This window comes from Tetrao urogallus (assembly GCF_951394365.1).
Source record: "Tetrao urogallus genome assembly, chromosome: 19".
Taxonomy (NCBI): Eukaryota; Metazoa; Chordata; class Aves; order Galliformes; family Phasianidae; genus Tetrao; species Tetrao urogallus.
In genome coordinates this window covers 10078068-10099827 of record NC_136832.1, presented here as the reverse complement: position 1 = coordinate 10099827, position 21760 = coordinate 10078068, and the positions used below count along the sequence as shown (strand labels likewise).

General features: G+C 51.0%; 1 protein-coding gene across 1 annotated transcript in view; it reads right to left on the bottom strand.

Annotated features, from left to right (window-relative positions):
• The window catches only part of MVB12B (multivesicular body subunit 12B), a gene marked incomplete at both ends in the record, with an annotated part of 45163 nt that extends 27798 nt beyond the window's left edge, over positions 1-17365 (bottom strand). Inside the window, 6 exons of the mRNA XM_079544750.1 lie at positions 1792-1911; positions 2319-2448; positions 5395-5491; positions 7696-7803; positions 12134-12256; positions 17303-17365. Coding sequence (XP_079400876.1) covers positions 1792-1911; positions 2319-2448; positions 5395-5491; positions 7696-7803; positions 12134-12256; positions 17303-17365 — 641 coding nt within the window. The remainder of the gene's footprint in view (positions 1-1791; positions 1912-2318; positions 2449-5394; positions 5492-7695; positions 7804-12133; positions 12257-17302) is intronic.
• Positions 17366-21760: the final 4395 nt, after the last annotated feature.

Here is a 21760-nt window from a genome sequence, read left to right as displayed (position 1 = left end):
GCTTTGAATGATCAGGCTGGTGGTGTAAAAGTTATCTCTAAATCACATGGTGGGCATGGGAGCAGAGCTGGCAACAGACAGGTGGTTTTTACTAGGAGGCATTAATGTAACATTCAATTATTCCACTGCATACTGGCTGTTTTAACTCAGCCAAATTAGAATACATTTTATATTGACTATTTTGACATTTGCTTTATTTGGCAAGTAAAACAAAACCGATCCAATTTCCTTGCAGCCATTGTAAACCATAAACTGTACAACAAGAGGTTATAAAATATATAAGCCTTGTAAACACTTCTTTTCAGACTGTTGCTGATGCTCTGAGTCTAATTTTGGCCCTGTTCCCAATAGCTCTGAAGCTGTTCTGCAGCCTTCCCTGTTCGGCTATAAAGTGACCCTTCCACACTTAGTGATTAAGGACTGCCATTGACATTCTCTCTCTATGATAATTTTTCTCTTTATTGTGGAAATTTGCCCAGGCAGGAATTTTCTGCAGACAGAAAATGAAGAGCTGTGCTCAAAAATCAGAACATCTCTCCTGATCATGCAAGGCCCTCACCAGCACATAGCTCACGACCAGTGGTGTTTCAAAACAATGCAATAACTCCTGGTAAGACAGGCAAACGTTTCCAGAAGCCTGACGACTCTTCACCTCTTCTGCCTCCATTTCTGTTCAAGAAACACGGAAGCACCTCTGCTTGCACAGCACCTGGCAAGGAAGACAGCAAGCAGGGGGCTGAGGCACAGCACTGAGCAAACCTCTTGGTGAAAAAAGGTGCCCAAACTCTTTGGAGAAGTCAGAGATACCATAAGACAGCAGATTTAAGTCTGGGGTGCAGGTGAAGGCTCTAATATACACATCTGCTTTATAAATACACTCAGTAGGTTTTTCAGGGACAGTTCAAAGCAGTTTAAAAGCATCACTCTCTGGAATGACTGTGACCTTTGTATACAACTTCACTGGAATTACTCCTTGTTGACTCCTTTGATGTTTCAGCTTTCAACAGTTACCGTCACACTGTAAACATACTTGCAGTACACCAAATCCTAATGCAAAAATATGTATTTTGCTCTACTAAGCAGAAAACGAAGGGATCTGTAGAAAACATGCTGACCCCTGGCAATGGCTGGGGCAGCAGTTCAGTGTGACCAGACTCACCAGTAGAAGCCTATCTTACATGGCGGTGCTTTCACATCAAATCTAGGAGTGTAAATCGCTCAGTTTAACATCTGTCTAGGTTGGTTTGTTGCTTAACAACACTTTTCTCCAGAGAAATGCAGCAAGTAAGCTGTCATTATGGGACTACTATTATACCTTAAGTATACTTGTGCATACATCAGTACACACACAGATACCATATAACAGGGCAAACAACCCGGACAGACACCATGCCAGTGCCTGCCCAACACTGCTGCTCTTGTCATTCACTGCAAAGTGAACAGTCTGCTCTGCATACACAATGCCAACTGAAAACCCGAAGCATAGTGGGATGGGTCCAAGAAACAGCAAAAAAAGCACTATTACTCCAAAGCATGAGTGGATTTTGATTTTGAAGAACGAGCAGAACTTGTCTCCCTACCCATTACAGATTGTATGCATACTTCTCCTCTTTCGTCAAGGAGACAAATCAGCTTGACTACAGTTCTGGCCCACCCTCCAGGGTAACTCACATGTAGACTGAAACTATAAAACATACCACACAGTTATTCAAACTGAGGCAGTGCCCCTGGTCTTGATTCCACCATGCCACACTGCACAAAGCAGAAAGAGCTGGAAAGCAGAAAACTCACCTTGGCAGGTTGGGAGCTGGTGCTGGAGATGGAGCTTGGGAAGGAGCAGCAGGCTGTGAAGATTCATGGTTGCGGGGAACTCTGCCCATCCGATACCAAATGCCCATGTTGTTCAACTCCCTGGGTAGTCAGCACAGAAGACATTAATGCCACATACGCGCACAACTATCAATAGGTAAATTTCATAAACAGCTCTGCCAAGTTCTTACCAAGAACTAGTTTTATTGAAAAAATAACAGCAAAATCATACAATCACCAAGGCTAGAAAAGACCTACAAGATCATCCAGTCTAACCATCCACCTGCCACCAATAGTACTCACCAAATCATGTCCTTCAATATAACGCCTAAATGTTCCTCCAGGTTCAGTGACTCCAGGTTTACTAGTTTCCACATCACAATCAGTAACACTTGTAATCACACAGACCTTTCCAGTTCTTACAAACACCCACTAGTTAATTACAGGAAGACAAGGCACTCAGCCTTACTACATCTGAAAATACGGGCTTCAGGAGTAGTGCTACTTACCCTATGAACGTGTACTGAGGAGGGGCTTGCTTTGATCTCCCCAGGATTCGGATATCACAGATGGCTGCCTCTGTAGAATCTCGAGGGATAAACTTAATGCACAGCCTCTTTTTTCTGAAAGCTATTTCTTCTGCAAAAACAATCCAGAACAGAGGTGTTTGGTTTGTTTTTTTTTGTTTTTTTTTTTGTTTTTGTTTTTTAATGCAAGATCGGGATATAAATGTTATTTATTGTCTCTCCAGATATTAGGCAGATAATCACGGCAGGAAATGGAGCCAAAAAACAGATACATGTCAGCACACCAGTCACTACAGTGCCATTCGATGACTAAGGAAATCTTCTATCAGGAACTCTCTGTATACGATGTGAGATTTGTTACTGGGCACTGTGATAAACCAACACTTCCTACTTCCCTCTGCAGAGAAGACAAGACATCACACATAGGATAGCACTGCACCCACAAAAGAAGTGGCAAGTGGTTTTTATACTTCCCTATACTAAGCCCAGGCTAGATGGGACTCCAGGCACTCTGATCCACTGGGTGGGAACCAGCTCACGGCAGGGGGTTGGAACTGGGTGATCTTTATGGTCCTTTCCACCCAAAGCCATTCTATGATATAATTCTCATATTCAGTTCCTCTTTCTGAGGTAGCATTTGACTCAGCAGACTCGGTATCTGCTGAAGCAACCAGGCAGTTTGTTCTGTCAAGTGCTTCCAGACAGCCAATCAAACTGCACTGAGGAGGAGCAGGAAACATGCTGCCATGTAGAGTAGCTAGTAAAAAACCTCACCTATCCAACTCTCACACATTTCAAGTGCTAACAACCTGTCCTGACTGTCAGTTAGCACTGAAGTGATACTCCCACTGCAAATGCTGTGGCATCTTTGTAGGGTTAAAATCAGATTTACAAAGCAGTAACTGCTGGGGCCCCAAAAGGAGAACTGAGCTGAGCCATATTCAAAGGATAGAAGCATCTCCTGCACAGCCCTTCCATATGCTGCATCACAGGGAAATTTCACTTGTTTCCATGTTATCCACTATGAATAAGTCAAGCCCATCAAAGTTAAGGCTTATCTGTAGTTTGACTTGATGTATAATAAGGCTGCTGTCTGTCTGCATGCAGATAATCCACATCCAGTTACGGGTCAGTCACAGGATAATACATGGTTCTGGTACACAGATACAGATCTGCTCCACCTCTTCCTAAATGATCTGCAGGGCTCAATGTCAGCAAGGTGAGGTATCCATTTGTGCAGACACTTAAAAGACATGACAGAAGTTTACAGATAAAGTGAAAAATGGAAAGTGCAGACAATGAATGAAAAATCTGAAAGCACCTGGAAAATAAAACCTTTCCAACTTAATATGAATAAATATCCTCCAGTATAAAAATATGCCCTCACTTCACCAGATGGCAAGCAGTCCTATCTCTGTAGGCTCCTCCTGTTTCATAATCTGTATCTCAGAGAAAGCAATCCATCCTGGTCTTGGAAACCTGCCGTCCAGTACCAACAAGTGTACAGGCAGTGAGGTGTGTCGCAGTACAGAAGCTGTGCACTCACCCTTGCGTTCACAGTGCTGCCTTTTATAGACGTTCGATACCTATATCCCTAAATTCTAGTCCACTCCTGCTTTGGAAAAGTGAGGCCTTTATTTGGCATGTCTGAAAATGATTTTAGGATACTGTTTCAGGGTTTAAGGCTTTCACATCTGAAAATTTTGTCAAGACCACTAAGGAATGTTCTACCTATTTACTGTAAGTCAAGCGTCCCTTAGAGGAGAATACAGAAACTCACATAACCAAAACACTCGGTTTTAAACAAAACTCATGCCTCTTATTCGACTTTCACAGCAAGTACAGAGCCGAATGTTTGCTTTCATCTTCAGTCTCTTCCACACTTGGCTAGAGTCTGCTGCAAACTTGGTTTAGGAGCAGAATCCATTAATTACTCATGCTTAACCTGAGTTAATTTTAAGTAAACATATTATAAACAGTCAATCGAAATGTGTTCAGTCATGCTAATGGAGACAGGGATATGCACCACTTCATTAATACAGACAGTGCCTCTATACAGGCTGCAAATCCAATGCATTTTAAATTAAGGACAAATTCTCCTCTCACCTTTCTACCAGCACTGCTACAAACACTGCACCAGCAGCTGACAACTACCCCACACTCCAGGGGTGCACATTGTTGGGGAATTCTCCAGGGAAGGGGGATGGGTCAGGCACCCAGTACCAGGCTGCAGAACTTTTCACTTCTAGGTTACGTGTTCAAATCAGAACCAGTTCAGCAGGGACTAAAAAAGTCATAATTTGCTGCAGACCTGAATGAATGACTCCCTGCAGAGCAGGTTCGCATGCCTCCTTTCTGTCTATAACAGGTCTGGATCTCATTACTGACATGGACAGGTGCCAGCAACGTGCACCCTGTGTAGTCACACCCGTGCCCTGCAACCCTTCCAGCCATCTGCCCTGGGCTGCTCCCCTGGTCCCTTTGCACTGGAAGCAAGGAGCACTCGGTGCCTGCTGCAGGCCAGGCTGTCTCAACCCAGCACAGCGTCAGCGGCTGCCACGAGTCTCAGGGAACAGAAGACACTGCTTAGGAACTCTCTCTTAAACACTGTGAGACAGTCTCTAATGCCTTACAGAAGTGAGGACAGCATTTTTCCTGGCTTCTCTCAACAAGCTCAAACATCTCAGCAGTCTGTGCTGAGGCCTGTGCCTGTGTTTGTGCAGGTGGTACAAAGGTGCGTGTGCATGAGCACAGCACTGTGCACAAACCTGTGCTTTCAGCACATGCCTGTGAATATCCCCCAGCATGGCAGCTCTGCCTTTTACTGGCCCAGTCCAACCCTGCAAGATGGAAGGACAAGTTCTTCCTTTCCACTCATGCAAGCAGGCCAATGGCAGTCAGGCAGTATTAATGAGTCTGGAGAATACAGGAAGAGCTACCCTGAAATGTTCCTGTGCCACACAGAGCGGACATGCCCAGAGCATCCCTCTGCCCAGGACATGGCCTGCCAACTGTGCAGGCACCAGAGCATGGGACTGAAGAAACAGCCTCTACTTACGTGTGTCAACAGTCTCTTGAATGGGGATGAAGCCCACAGGTAAGGTGTCCTTGATGTCAATGAGCTTCATGTCAACCAAGACGTTTCCCAAGTGACTCTGAAGAGAGAAAAGAAACAGTTCATCAGGTAACCTTAGTGCTCTCACTGCTTCTAAAAGAGCAACACAACACTTCTGTGACAACAACGGCAGAAGGCATTACAAGAAGATGGTTCACGCAGACACAGCCAAAGTTATTACATGCATTAGCTAATTAGTACTGAATAAAGACAGTTCTAGCTCCAAACAAAGCTGTGCTCCAGAAAAGCAGGCCATCTGGAACAAAGAACTTCAGTTGAGTCCATATCAATTCTGAACTGATGCCTTGTCCTGTTAATCAAGGCTTGAAGAGCTAAAAACACAATTCAGAATGACAACCTCCACAATTGAGACCAGATTTTCTTTGCAGTTCTCATTAAAGCCAACACTGCTGCCAGCAGTCTACACTCACGTATGTAAGAAAAAATCTCTATACTTTAGTTAGTATGCAGCCTTTATAAACATGAAGACAATATAAAATTTCATCCTAAGCCACCTTCTGCACCTTCTGTGCAGCTTGGACGGAGGAGCAGCCCCAGGAGGGAATCCCTGCAGGTGTGAGCAGGCTGACCACCCTCGGGAAATGGGGCCTCCAAAGACAGGAGCTCCTCGCCAGCCATCAGGCGTGGGAGCACGGCTCAGTGCAGCAGCTGCCCAGCGGTGCCCCAGCAGGCTGCCTCTCAGCCCCAGCGCAGGGCGCAGTGCTGTGCTGCTCCTCGCACCTCCGTCTGCTGCACAGCTGAGACCCCCGCAGCCCTCCTGCTACATTTGCTTTAATTCATTCCTCATAAATATGAGGAGTGTATTCCCAAACCATGCTGAGCAGATGAATCATGCCAAAGCCCAACAGACACTGACTGAGGGGATTTACACTGCCTCCGATAGCCAGTAGTTGCTACTATACTGTAATTATTTCTGACAACCTTGCATTTAAGGTAGCCACAGATAAACTTAATACCAAATAATCACAAATCTTTTGGTTTAGTATCCTCCCTACCTATTCTGGGCTATCATTCTTGCTACTGCAGCTACTCAAGGATGTATTGCACAGTTATTGTCTGTTGACCCCAGGAAGCACAGCTCTAGAGCTTTATTTTAATCTGGAGGACAGAAGGAAAGTGGATGGAATAAAGGTCAAAAGCTGGGAATTGACAAGCCCTTGGTTTTCATTTCAAGATCTGTGATCCACCTCCAAAGTCACAGTTGCTTTTCTGTTGTTGGGAAAGGCTCAAGTACAAAATGATACCACTACACCCTTGAGAATCCAGTCCCTGAGAATATCTAAAACACCAAGAAAAGCAGAATTACCCACTAGATGGAGCGCATTCATTGTCGAACTGAACAGTTCCTCCTGGAAAAGAGAAAGTTTTCACACTACCCTCAGCTGAAAAATTAAGTGAAGACAGCAGAAGGCATCAGGCTCTCACTGCATATGGCCTCCTCCTTTCCACAGGAGATGTGAGCACACAGCTGCCACCAATCAACAATAAGCCGTGTTTCACAGCCACACTGGAAGATTACAAGTATAGGGCAGTGTATGCACAGTGTGGGCAAATTTTTAAGAATTGGCACAAGAAAAAAAAGGAAGAAAACTTGTATGGTGCCCCTGGATTCAGCAACTAGCGTTTACTTTGTTGCTATTACATAATTCTCCAAGTGATCAGAGCTAGAGGTTCATCATCTGAACCATCATCAGGGGAAATTCTTTACAGAGCGAGTGGTGAGGTGCTGGACCAGCTGCCCAGAGAGGTTGTGGATGCCCCGTCCATCCCTGGATGGACGTTCAAGGCCAGGTTGGATGGGGCCCTGGGCAGCCTGAGCTGGTATTAAACGGGGAGGTTGGTGGCCCTGCGTGTGGCAGGGGGGTTGAAGATTCGTGATCCTTGAGGTCCCTTCCAACCCTGGCTATTCTGTGATTCTGTGATCATCATTTGGAACATGCAGCTCCCATTTTAAGAAGAGAAAATGCTCATGGAAGGGAGCTGCTGAAATGCAAACATGCACTTTTCTGCCACCTTTATTACAGATTTTGCCAATGATTTTCTTCCCCTAAGAACACAGACAAAACACAAATATCTGGCCATTGCAGTTTGCCTTCTTGGTCACCCCAGTTCAGCTAAACACTCGCTTAAATTCTAATTGGCTCCACAACCGTAATCATTGTACAGGTAAGAACGCACCAGGCACAAATGCAAATCATGCAGACACTCAGCAAAAGGACTTACATTTTCTTTTGAAAATGATCTTGTGAAGCACAGGTATCGTGTGACCTTGGATTTAAACAGGCCATCCTTCCAGAGGTCAGCATCCAGGCCATCTGCTGTTTGTGCAACCTGGAAAGAAGAAACAGAGGGATAGAGGAGATATGTAAGCCAAGATAACATTAATGTGTGTGCAGCACTTCTTTCTCAGACCCTTTCTAATTAACGGTAGCCCAAACTCTCACAGCATCTCATTAGTTTCTTCAGAAGGTGCAGTGCAGAGAACTTCCAAGCAGAGGTATGATAAAGTTCTAAAAATGCTGTCTCTGGAGAGTGCAGTGATTAAAGATGCTCTGACAAAAGCTATTCTAATGAGGAAACAGCAACTCTGGTGCAGTCTCCAAACAATAGTTTGGACAAGTCAGCATACTGAGGAATTCACTACACTATACACACACTGTGCAAGCTGCAAGGAGAGGTCCATTCTGACAAAGCACTGGAGAGCTATCCGCAAAGTGACAGCTCCAAGGCTGCCCACAGCCGTGGCCACTTCTGACAGGACGAAGCTGGAAGAACAGCACTCCTGCAAAAATCGTTGTCTTTCCTTGTGATTTTACACAATTTCAACCAGATTAAAGCATCACATCAAATGAGTTGTGGAGCTGTGACAGCGATTGCATTCAGTACAATCAGTAGCAAACTGGAGGGTGAGGGAAACACCACAGGTTCTGCATGGAAGAGACAAATGCACAAGGAAGGCAGGCAGCAGCAGATGTCATTTGCGGTGGCTCGGGGCACGGCACGAGGGGCGCTGGGGCCAGAGCAGGGCTGTGCCAGCAGCTGGGGGCAGAAAGCCCTGCCCAGAGGGCACGCTTGCTAAGCAGAGGGGACAGCAAACAAGTCGTACACTCCCCTACCGTTCCACTGACAGCTCCCACAAGGAGTCCAACAGGACAGTAAGCACAGCAGAACGGCCCAGTGCCTTTCAGGAAGGAACAAACTTCCCCTCTGCTGTTTCTTAAGCCATGATCACACCGATCTAAGTGAGACCTTGACTCCTGCGCAGCCTGATGACATAGAAGCTGGTATCTTTCGGTACTGTCTGCATCCATATTTTGTAGGGCAGAGGCTCCGTGCAGAGTGCAGGAGGCAAGGTGCATGCTGAGCCCCCCATTATCCAAAGAGGAGGAGAGAAATGCATGTCTAACACAAAGGCAACGAAGTGCATGGGTTGCTCTTCACAATTTCACATTTCAGCATCTTCTGCTCACAAATCCCTGATGAGCTCATTCCTAGGAACAGGACATGGGAACAGCCCCCACTGCGGGCTGTGAGCCGCCACCAGTGCCTGCCCCGAGCAGCAGAGCCCAGCAGTGTCCCACACTGACTGAGTGATAAAAAAAAGCCCTCAAAAAGAAACAATAAAAAAACAGCAAAGCCACACCACAAACCCTTTTAGGGAAGCACCCTGCAATTCTAACTCCACAGTTACCACATGCAGCAGCTGAAGCCAGTTTACCAGCGAGTCATCAAGAGAAGCACGTGGCCCATCAGCCCCCACTTCCCTCCTGCACTGCCTCGATGCCCCCATTGCCCCACACAGCCCAACCGCCTCCACAGCGCTGCAGAACTGTGAGCAGGAAACCAACACAGGGGGGTCCAGGTCTCACTGGCACCCAGTGCCCACGGGCAGGGCAAGCCAAGAGAACCCTTCTTGTTTCTACTGAAATGCGGCAGTTGCAGGCACCATCCCCAGCAATTAATCCTGAGTGCTGAGGCTTCGCATCGCCCTGCTGAATCCTTTTTCTAAGCTTAGATGTAAGCATGCATTAACTTGTCAGAAAACTCATGGGGAAAAAAACCAGAGTAACATAAATGAGGAAGTTCTTGCATCATCTTCTGGGCGCCAGCAGGTGGGGAGGATCCCCAGCGCCTTGGAGTGGAGCTGCACCCAAGCAGCACCGTGCATGAGGGCACGGCCGTGGGGGCTGCACTGAGGGGAAGGGACGAGGAAGGGCTGTGGCCCCAGGCAGCCCCAGCCGTGTCCTCCTACCCAGGGTGAACACGGGGGACAAGAGCAGATGCCTGGTAATGGGTGCCGGCACATCCACCTTGACCTTACCAAGGGGTCAGAGGCATGGGTCAGCTCAGCTGCTCTTCATGCCTTCCCACTCCAGAATGCACTGAAACCCAACAGGAGAGGATTCCCACTCACAGCTCTATAGACACCCAGAGAGGCAGCAGAAAAGCACAGTCTGCACTGCTTGCAGCCTGTGCCATGCTGCAAAGGTCCCCACTCACCCTTCCTGCCCAACTCTGCACTCAGCAGTGCCAGCTGGGGTGGATTTTCAGGAATCTGAGTTCAGACACACTCTGTATGTTTTGGCAAAATGCATTCTTTAGTGCTCCAGCTACTAAAAGATGTGGCCAAAGCACCAGCAGCTGTTTCCTAAGCAGACTGAAAGGGAAATGAGTTGTTTGGATAATTAAGAAAACTACTGAAAGAAAAAAAAACTAAAAGATGAAAAAAAAAAAAAACCCTCAGATCCCCCCAGTCCCTGCCACCCCTGCCTGGGCAGGCAGCACCCCAGGGCCCAGCCGCAGCCCCAGGCACTGCCCTGCACAGGGCAGAAGGGAGGGAAGTAGCGCAGTAATGGCTGCGTGTTGTGGAAAGTGCACAGATGAAAGGAAAACTAGATAAAGCCTACATATAATGCATCTGGCTCAGAAAAAAAGAACTGGTTATTATGCCATCACAGAATTCAAACCCACCAACAAAACGACACAATGCCCAATTCATTACTGCTAAGAGGAAAAGCATTCCCACAGCTCTGAGCCTGCTGTTGGAATAGAGTGCTACAGGATGCTGCGGCAAGGGGCAAAGAGATGGCATCCCCCAGGGAGCTGCAAGACCTTCCCAAAGCTACCTGCGGTCAGGGCGTGCTTGGCTTCCTGCTTTAAGCCACTACAGCCTGGGTTCTGGAGGTTGAGGGAAGTGCTGCCCTGAGTGCATCCATCCATACTGGATAAGGCCACACAACCGCACGTACTGCACAGTGGGACACCAGCTGTGATCCGTGCAGAGCTACCTGCTGCATGCACAGAACATGGGCAGAGCTGCTGCAGGCAGCAGACACCTCAGAGCCTACAGCAGAAGCTGTTGGCCCCAGGGTCAGAGGAGAGCTCCTTGTAAACACAAAGTGAGACAAAAATCAGAAGCAAGACAGACTCCTCCCCATGCCCCCTAGGAGAGAGCGACCCACATTCTCAAGCATTATTGCAACACAACTATAATCCGATTAAGCCTCAGGAAGAATCTTTTATCTTGTTTAGTTTAAACAGTGTTGGGGCTGCAGCCCCCATTAAACTCCACACATGCTATCTGGGGCAAGTGAGGTCTCTGCCCGGTCATTTAGGCAGAACGCTATTCTGTTACCGTGTCTCTCACACTGCCCCATGCTCCTTTATCAGGGCAAGCAGCTAATTACACAGCCTGGCTCACACAGGCAATCAGTGCTCAGAAAAATGCAGTAAATGCAAAAAAACTTCTGCCTTTCAGAAGCCTTTTCACAATTCCCCCCTCCTTACTGCAGCCCGACCCATTTCCTTCCTTCTCACACAGCAGCACAGGGCACACTGCAACCCAGGGCTGTGAGGATGTGAGCTACACGAGCTGTGTGACACTGAAACCCAAGATGCAATGCAGCATAGCTGGAGCAGGACACACAGAAAGATGAGCTATAGGCCAAACCTTCCCTACACTGCTCTGCAAAGTCAGTACTTCGTGATGTTCTGCTGCCTAGGACACTCATCTATAGGCAAATAAAATCACCCTGTTGGTTATACAGCAACTAATCCAGGGAACAAGCAGCTGTTAAACAATGACCTCCATCTATCCATTCACATATTCATCTCCACTGGATCCAGCTGCCTTTTCCTGCCGCCCAGCCTCCTGCCAAAGCTTAATTTAGAGGTTTGCATTCTGTCCATCAAAATCGCCCTCGCAATTTCAGCTGGTTGTGAAATTCTTTGCTTCCCAATCTGGAGCTTCTCATCATTATTATGCTGTGCTGATATGTGGGATTAAACAGCTGATGCGGGATCCATTTATTTGGAGATGTAATTTGCGCGATACTTAGGAATCCTTCAGGATGGCAGTTACTAGGATTATTAAATTTGCATGCCACAGCAGCCAGCTGTTTCTCAGAGCCCCTCCTCAAGGTAATTATGCTCTGGAGGAGAAGCACATACAAAGTTGCACAACTGCACCTACAGACCTCCTTCCATGGAAAGCACTGCTGAGCACCCTGGGCTGCAAGGTGGGCATGCAGACACCAAATTACTTCTTACAACATGTCTGATGGCAAATCCTGGCTGGAAGAGATACTATTCCCAGCAGAGTAAAGTTTCATTAGTACAGAACCAAAGCATTTGCAACAGCAGCTAAACTAGCTCTACTTACTACATCATAGCCTGTCGGCGCGCGGCTCCGGGACGCAACCACACCAACCCCTGTGATGGGATCCATTGGCACATCAGGCAAGGCATCGGAGAGATCTCGCACTTCAGGCATTGTGGACTGATCCTGAAAGAAAGCAGCAGAGTTAAGGGGCTGCTTGAGAGCATGCACTCCCTAGAGGAACAGAGCACTGGAAGCCCACATGCGTGCCACAGCGCCTGTGCCCGAAAACCATGGGCTGCCAAGTCAAACGCAGGATCAGGCAGACACACCTTCTGTGCTTTCGTTTGTTTCTGATAAGATGACACGCTTGTGCAATGCCCAACTGGTTTGGAATTTGGGTCAGCAGCCACTTCTGAGATTAATTTTATCACTTCCAGGATATTTTGCATGGGCTGGTCTCCATCTAGCAACGATGGGAAAACCCAAGCTCATCCCTTCCCTCCCAAATAAGAACAAATTCCATTCTTGACTCAGGCTGGCTGAAGCTGCTCTACTATTTTAAGCAGCAAGAAATCCGCTCCCCATGGCTTCAGCATAAGGCTCCCACCCATGACAGGCACTGGGCACGATGAGGGCTCTTGTGAGGCTTCATCCCCACCACACCCCCCTGAACCAAGCCACGGCCGCATAGCAGCACAAATGTGTCTGTATGCGAAATTGTGCCCGTGGCAGAGTGCCTGAGCGCCAGGGAAACACAGACGAAGCAGCACAGGATGGTCCGATGCAAAGCAGACAGAGGCCTTCAAGGAGCCCGAGCATCTCCCATGAGCAAGGCAGAACAGCACCGAATACTTCAGGGTAGAGGACGACACAAAGAGGGAGAGAAGCAGGTGAAACCAACCCATTTGGAGAAATGCTGTTGCTGGAAGCAGGAGGAGAGGAGAGCTGTCCGAAGAGCTCATGGGAGAGGAGAGGTGCCTCTGCCTTGGCACATCTTCCTGCAGCGGCAGCAGGGCAGGGCCCTTGGCTTGGGCAGGACTGCCCCAGACCCCCCAGCACTGCAGATCCAACAGCAGCACCTGGCACAAGCGCTGCTGTAGGCGGGCAGGCAGACAAACTGCAGGCAGGGTCTCCTCAGGGGGACCAAGCCCAGCACTAAGGCTGCAGAGATGGCAGGTTACTTACTGCTTCTAAAAAGGCAGAGGTGAGTGCTGGTGCCAGCAGGACCAGGGTTACACTTCACAATGCCCAGTCTGAACCAACACGGTGCTGCAGGCAACAAAAAAGAGCAAATCTGGGGCCTGTGTAAATAACAACGCCACACAAACAACCAAACCAGACTGCCTAAAGCCTACAAAGCAGCGGGAGCAAGCATGTGGTAAAAAGACCACCACCAACAGAGCTCTACCCCAGCACCTGGGTGAGCACCCAGCACACGCACCGACACACACTCGGTCAGGGCCCACACGAAGCCTCCTGCTGGTGGTGCCACCAGCCAGCATGGCACCCTGCAGGATGGCACCCGGCTGACCCCAGCTGTGCGGCACAGCGGGGCAGCTCTCACCCGCGGGGCACTGGGATGCAGCTGGAGCTGGTGCAGAGCAGCAGGAACCGGCCTGCGTGCTTGGTAAATGTTTTTCTGAACTCGGAACAGGTCAGAGCAGAGCTTCGGGCTGATGCAGACCATGAGTTACATTTCAGCTCCCCCTCAGGCGCCTGCAAAGTTTAGTTTCTTTGCTATCACACCTTTGAACTTAAAAATAAAAAACAAACAGTGAAAAAGCAGATTAAATTAAGGAACAAGATTCTATAAATACATCCATTAGATAGCTTGTTGTTTTAGGGAAGTTCTCTTCAAACACCACAGCGCTGACCTGCCTGCAGTGTGGCAGTGCCTGAGGACTCAGCTGACAACCAAGGACGGCCCAGTGCTCCCCAGAGCCCCACCACCCCCCTGCAGGGTAAATCTGGGCACAGCCCCAAAAACAAGCACAGCATTTTTTGCACTGCTCAAAGCACATTCCCTGGAGGCTGTTCCCAGCAGCAGGGCACTTCCTGCTCCCAGCCTGGGGAAGCCGGACGCAGTCCTGGGCAGGAAGAGGCCCTGCTCAGGCCCACTCACTGAGTGCAGTACTGGCCGGGGCACAGAGAGATTCCCACTCTGAAGCGGCCTCAGGAACATCAGAAGCTGACCTTCCTGAAAAGCAGCAAAACCACCCCCAGTCCCTCAGCAGCAAAGCTTCAACCACGGCTCCAAGGGCAGCCCACATCAGGCAGGCTCCACATGGGTCAGTCACCCCAGCTCCCTGCATTCTGTGTGCAAGGACGCTCCACTCCACACAGAACAGCCACAGAACAAAGACTGCAGCACGCACCAGTGGCGGCTTCCTGCCCACCCCCACAGGCACAGGCTGGAAGCCGTGACTTGCAGGCACAGCACCATGTCATACAAGAAGTCCCCAGCACAGTGCTCAGAGCCAGGCCTCACTGCCGCAGCCCCTGAGCTCTCCCTTTACATCTACTTTGTGCTCTCTCTCAACTGTTTCCTTGCTTGCTCATCTCTGATGATCCCAGGCACACTTTCCTGCTGGCCTCACTATCTGCTTGGAGTGGAGCACTGTGCCCTGGTGACACAACCGCCCGCACTGCTGCGTCACGGTGGGGACACACACACAGCAGTGCAGCTCCAGAAATCCACACATTACACTGAGCTCACAGAGTGCTCTCCTTCTCCGTGCTCTTTTTCAAGAAGCAAGACCAAGAGTGGGTGGCAGATGAGTAGCCAGTGCCTGATGTATGTGCTGTAGAAGCCTCACAATGCAGGGAGCCAGGCCAGATTCTGAGGCTAAATGGAGTTGGGAGAAAGAAGAGCATCATTGTTCTTCTCGCAACTGTAAGCCCTGTGCTTTGGCACCAACCTGCTCGTCCTACAGAGAAGAACATCACAGAATGGAGACCTTAAAGATCATCTAGTTCCAACTCTCCTGCCATGGGCAGGGTTGCCAACCATTAGATCAGACTGCACAGGATCCTATCCACCTTGGCCTTGAATGCTCCCAGAGGTGGAGCATCTATAACCTTTCTGAGCAAACTGTTCCAGAAGCTCACTGAATAAAAACATTCTTTCCTAATATCTAACCTAAACCTATATTATTTTAAGATTTCAAGGCCATCCCCCTTGTCCTATCACGATCAGACTGGAAAAAGTTGGTGAGATGGCAATGAAGTCTCCCTCGAGCCTTCCCTTCTCAAAGCTAAACAAGCCCAACTTCCTCAACCCATCATCATAGGAGAGGTACCCCAGCCCTCTGATCGTCTCTGTGGCTCTCCTTTGGACTCACTTCAACAGCTCTGCATCCCTCCTGTATGGAGGGTCACAGGCCTGGACGCAGTGCTCCAGATGGGGCCTCACAAGGGCAGAGCAGAGGGGGACAATCACCTCCTTTACTCAACTGCCACCCCTCTGCTGATGCAGCTCAGGATACTGCTGGCCTTCTGGGCTGCACACACACACTGTTGGCTCATGTCAGCTTTTAATCCTCCAGAACCGCAACTCCTCCTCCACAGGGCTGCTCTCGAGGAGTTTTTCTCTCAGTCCGTACTCGTATCTGGGATTGCCCTGACTAAAGTGCAACACCTTGCACTTGGCCTGTCCCTCTGGATGGCATCCCTCCCCTCTATTGTGTCAACTGCACAAGTCAGCTTGCTGGCATCAAAAGCATGGGCTAAGGCAAAACTGGAACAAACAAACACCAACTACCTCAGTATGTTCCTGTACTGCGCAGGAGACATCCCACCAAATCAGAGCAGGTGCTGCTGGAAACTCATCCACACAGGTTGGTTCTGCTCCATCACTCTGATCTCAAGGCACAGCATGGCTGTTTGCACACACTACTGACATTTGGGTCAAAAAAAGTAGGAGCCAATGGCAGAACACATGACTAGGGACCTGGACACACATTAGTCACAAGCAGACACAAATTCAGGGTCATCTTTCACCCAAACAAAGGTTCATCAAGAGTCACCTGCAACTCCCATTCTCCACACAGCTGTCCCTGCACCAGCTGCTAGAGCCCCATTAGCTGTGATGGACCTGAATGGAACAGAAGTCTGGGACAGAGCAAAGCGGAGCTCTCGAGTTGCTGCGCAGCAGTTCTAACTGGGGACACCCATTTGTGAGGTATCCTATTTCAACCCAAAATAGATTTCCACACACACAGATGACCTTCCCCAGGGTTCCAGTGATACTTGGGTCATTTATTTCCATCTCTGCACCTGGGGGCTGCAAGGCCTGAAGCCTGGGACTCACTCAGAGAAGCACATCATGAACCAGAACGTTCTGTATTTATCTTACACCTTCAAGAGCTCAAACTGAGGCTTCACCTCAGAACATCTCAAGGCTAAGGCCGCCTCAGCCAGGAGCTGCAGGAACAACATCGAAGCACAAAGAGGGGCACAGCAATGCCTGATAAACACAGGACGGAGGTACACGGCTGTCGGCCCCGGCAGCGAACACCTCCTAAGACCCTACGCTATCATAACCCAGCTGTGACTGTCCCAGCTCGGAGGATGCACGGGAGGGGGTGAAGCTCAGAGGGTCCCTATGACCCTTCCTGGGCACTACAGAGAGACGCTGAGTGCTGGGAATGTGGGAGGGGAGCAAACGGAGCATGGGCAGCTCAGCACCCCGTCCCGGCTGGGATGGCAAAGAGACACCGCACGCCGATCACCTTCAGCTGTGCAGAAACCTCTGCGAACAGGTGAAAAAAAACAATAACGGTCAAACAAACCCGCGCCGTAAATGCTCGCACAAAAGACCACATAACGCAGCGCCGTTGCAATTCTCCCTAACCAGCCGAGAACAAAATTCGCAGCGAACTCCCCAACACACCGGGGCCGGCGTCCCGCCCGCAGCCCCGCTCCGCGCAGCAGCAGCCCGGCTCGGGCCGAGCCTCGGAGCAGGCCGCGCCCGGCGCCCAGCAGCACGGCGGCGTCCCGCGGGCCCGGCCCCGCGCGGGGGGCGCCGCGGCCACGGTTCCGGCCTCCGCCCAGGGCCGCGCCTCTCCGGGGGCCGCGGGCGGCTCCGCTCCCCCGTGCCCCGGCCCGGCCTCGCGCGGAGCCGCGAGCGCTCAGCAGGCCCAGCCCTTCCTCCCGCCTATCCTCCCCTCCCGGAGCGCGGCGGACCAGGGCCGGCCGAGGGCGGCGGCGGCGGGGCCGGGGACACTTAACTGTTCCCCGCGCGGCGGGCGGCGGCTCGCGGCTCCCTCGGCGCAGGCAGAAGCAGCTCCTCATCGCCCGGCGGGGCGGGGGCAGCGCGGCGGGAGGAGCGGCGGGGGCGGGGGAGCGGCCTAGCGCGGGGGGCGGCGAGCAGGGCCACACCGGCGGCCCGGGCCGGCGCCCGGGAGCAGCTCCTCCGCGCCTCGAAGCTCCGGCGCGCCCCGATCCGCGCCCCCGCGCCGCCCCCCGCCCCGGCCCCGCGCCGCCCCGCGCCAGCCGCCCGCACTCACCGCGGCCGTGCGGCGCTGCTCTCCCCGCGCCCGCGCGGAGCCGGACCGGCGCGCCGCTGAAACGACGGCCGCCCCACCCATGGGAACCCCGGATCGCGGAGGTCCGCTGCGGCCCACCCGAGGGCCGTGCCCCGTCGGTCCGGGAAGCCGGGAGTTCCGCGTTGCTAAAAAATAAACTTTCTGAAGAGAACGACGCGTCTGTCGACGTCCGCTTGGTAGGGGTCTCGGAATCGTTTCGCTCGTGTCCTCACCCCACCGCGAGATGCAGCCTTCGGGCTCCCGCGCGCGGCTGTCGCCGGGAGGAGCGGGGCCGAGGTGCGCGGTGCCCTCGAGCATCACCGGGCCGATGGCAGCAGGGCAGCGGTCGCGCCCCCGGGGTCGAACGGCTCCGGTCTGACCCGACCTCGGCCATCCGCCTGGCGCCCGCCGCAGCCCGCAACCAAACGGGGCGCGCAACCTTGCAGCACGGAGGCATCCTGACACGAGCTGCTGCGGAGCTCTGCTGGGCTCGATGTTGTCACGTTCCAGCGATAGCACTGAGAATGCACTGAGTCTGCGGCTGATGCAAACCGCGGCACGGCTTACACCGACAGCCATAGGGTAATGCCACAGCTCTCCTGCACCCAGCTCTGGGCACCGTTCTTGCAGGGGGTAATAACCCACAGAGTAGAACGCTGGTGTAAGGCCAACATCAACAGCCTTTAATGCAGCACTGAAAAAACTAAGGGAAAGAAATAATGAAACAAAAATAAGCAGAGCTGAGAAGCAAAGTGCAGTACAGAGGAAAGCATTAAGCTGGAGGAGAATCAAAGAAGAGGGCAGCAACCGGTTCTTGTCCTCAGTCTGGTCTGGGAGCAGTGGGTGCAATGCACAGTAAGAAAGGTCAGTGAAGGTGTGGTGAGAACCTTTATAACAAGGCAGGCAGCAATGCCCAGGGCTGTGCACCCCAGAACATGGCACTCCTGCTCCAGCACAGCTGGGCCCCATGGCCTTCCCTCACTGTGCAGCTGAGTACTCCCCTATACAGTGTGTACAGCCCTGGTGGTAGCAGTTTCTGGATTCAAAGATTAAAACAAAATAGAGAGATATAAGGAATACATCTTTTTTGAGGGGAAAGATTTTTTTTTTATTTTTTATTTGGAGAATAATTTAGAGAGAAGGAAAGATGATGCCTGGTGGAAATGAGAAATATACGTCCCATACATAATATATGCCCCAGAAGTCCCATTACGAATACAACAAGATTTCCTGAACTGGAGAAGTTGCTACCCATTACAGTGCACTAATGACCCTCCATGGAGACACCGATACTGAGAGAGTCTTTAGCGTAATAATATTAAAAATCCTACAGTTTCAATAAGATCCTCCCTGCTACCATGACAGTGTGAAATGAATCGATTTCAAAGGAAGACTCTAATTGCTGCTTAGCATCCACAAAACATTCCACCATACACTGCAAACATACACCCCTGTGTGTCTGGCATGAGCTGCGGTGACACATCGCTCCCAGCACAGCTCAGCTGCTGCTGCTCTCCCCCTGGAGGAGCTGCCCGGTGCCGGCACTGCTCGGGGCACACGGAGCTGCTGCATGCAGGGCTGAGATGGAAGCCGTGCTGCCCCTCCACAGGGCACGAGCACAGGCTCTGAATCAGCACATATTTATTCCCATAGCATTAAGTACGTGACTAACCATACTGCAGTTGGTCCATCTACCATATAAAGTTCCTCAAAAGTATAACTATTTGCAAGTACAATGTTATCCCCCGAATACTTCGCATATATTTCTTTTCCAAGGGTACATTTGTTTTTTATTCAGACAGTGCCTTTTCTCACAAGTTCCCCTGATACCTGCACTGTCCGCATCACGCTGGGCTCTGGCTCCCAGGATGGCTTTCTGAAAGGAGCAGAAATACCCTGGTATCTCCTGTGGAGGTTTCAGTCCAGGCATGGGAACAGCACAGCTGCCAGCACAGGTCCCAGGCAAAGACTGGGCAGATTGGAGTGTGCAGAAGGAGGGATGCGCATGGCTGAGTGCACCCCAGAGGGCTCCAGGTTCTCTTTCTCCAGAAGCTGAGGCAGTTCCCACATATTTCCATCCTAAGGGAAGCACGGGCCTGGGCACTGCACTGCAGATCAGCAGCTAAATACCATTTCTTAAAAGCGTCTGAGCTACAGCAAAGCAGCACTGCGGACAGGCTCTCGAGTTGCTGCAGGCTGTGGGGCACCACCTGCTGCCTCCCAGAATGTGCGTGGGTTGCTCTTCAATGGGGAGATCCCAGAGCACTTCAGGTAGTGACACGATCCTGAACAGCGGTGATATTTTGGGAGTCAAAACCTCCAGACCGCCCACCAGGTCCCACAGCACTTTTTGCATCTCATTTTACTGCAAGTTTGATCTTCCTGTGAGAGCCTGGGCAGAGCACACAGCGCTGTCTGTGCAGCACCACGCAGCAGCGCTCAGCCCACTACTTATATGTTATGGATCATAATATTTAAGTGGCCCTGCTATAATCCTGTAACTGGCTTTCCTTGACAAAATGAGCTCTGCTCAGCACACACTAACAGCTGTCTGTAAAACACATTTATGAATTGTCCATGAATTTCCCAACAGCACAACTGTGGTGCTGCTCCCCGAGGCCTGGCGCTGGGCACTGTGGGGACAGGGACCAGAGCCATCCCCTCTGCTGGGGAGAACACAGCGGGGCAGACCAGGTCAGTGGTGTCTTACCTTGAACACATGGCACCTCCTGCATGCTGCTGAGTGGGAGGACAGCTCTCTAGGGTCCCAAGGTGAGAGCAGTGATAGGTGGGAAAGGCAAAGGAATGTGCTATGCCCTCCAGCTGGAAACTGCCTACAGCCATGAGCAACATTAACCTTCACTGAACAAATCAAGGGCAGAACAGAAAGACAAAGGTGATAATGCTGCACTGAGCTGCCTGCCTGCTGCTGCTGCTGCTGCCCACTTACCAGGGCTCCTTGGGCTGGATCACAGTGGGGGCAGCCAGCCCTGCTCTCCACCAGCCCCAGCAGCAACACAGAGGCTGTCCCTGCCCGCCTGGCCACAGCCCCACAGCCTCACACTGGGTGCTGCCAGGTCCCTGCAGTGTAGCAGTGAGCAGCTCAAAGTCATCCTGCACATTTGTGCTGGTTTTGCAATTCCCCGGGCGAAGCTGCAGTTCATGCAGGAGCCTGAACACAAAAGGAAACACTGTGTTTAGTGTTATCAGTTCCTCACTTAGCCCCAGGTCAGCAAAGCACTAAAACGTATGTACCATTTCAAGCACATGCTTAAACAGTTCACTGAACTAAAGGAAAGGCTGTGAGGTCAGCTACTCCATGCAGCCCCTCAGGGACAGCAATTTTGCTCAGTGCAGCGGCACAGCCCACACAGGCTGACACAGTGCTGCAAAGCCCTTGGGGTGCTGGTCCAGGGCTGGGGCAGTGCCTGCACCCAAGGTCGGACTCAGAGCTGCACAGCTGGCCTGTGTGTTGTAGCTTCCATGGAAAAAATAGGAGGCATTACTTCCAGAACAACCTACATATTGTAGCCCAGTTCAGTTATGGCATAAGGAACACCAGCATACAGCAATGCTGCCGATGACAGCTGTGACTCACAGAGCACCAATAGACAGCCACAGTCAAATGTGCTCGTGCTACAGAACAGGTGGAGGCATTCCTCACAGGAAGCAGCAGCCCAGGGCTCTGTCAGCTCCCCCTGACAACAGCTCTCCCTTTGAGCCAGGCTCAAAGCATCACAAGGTGGAAGGGAGCAGCTCGCCCACGGTGCTGCCACTGCAGCAGCTCTGCACTGGAGTGGGGTCATCCATGCCCTACCAGGAGCAGCCCTGTCTGTTCTGCAAGACAGCCTGGAGCTGAACTGTAGCTGCCCTTCTACCCAAACAGAGGGCAGAAAAAGCACATGCTTAATTACCCAGGGCTGCGCATACCCAGGGTCTCCGATTATGAGTAATAGCTACAGTAAGACAGAGACTTTTGCTTGAATGATTTTGAATGATGAACACATTTGGGGAAATAACGTTTTCTCTGCAAACCCTGTGGTGAAGTGTTGCTGCTCACCTCACTTTCCTGCTGAGGATGGGCACCGTGGGGCTCCCCGTGCAGCACACACTGCCCTGCCCTCCATCTGCTGTCAGGCACTGCTGCACACTGCCCAGGGCT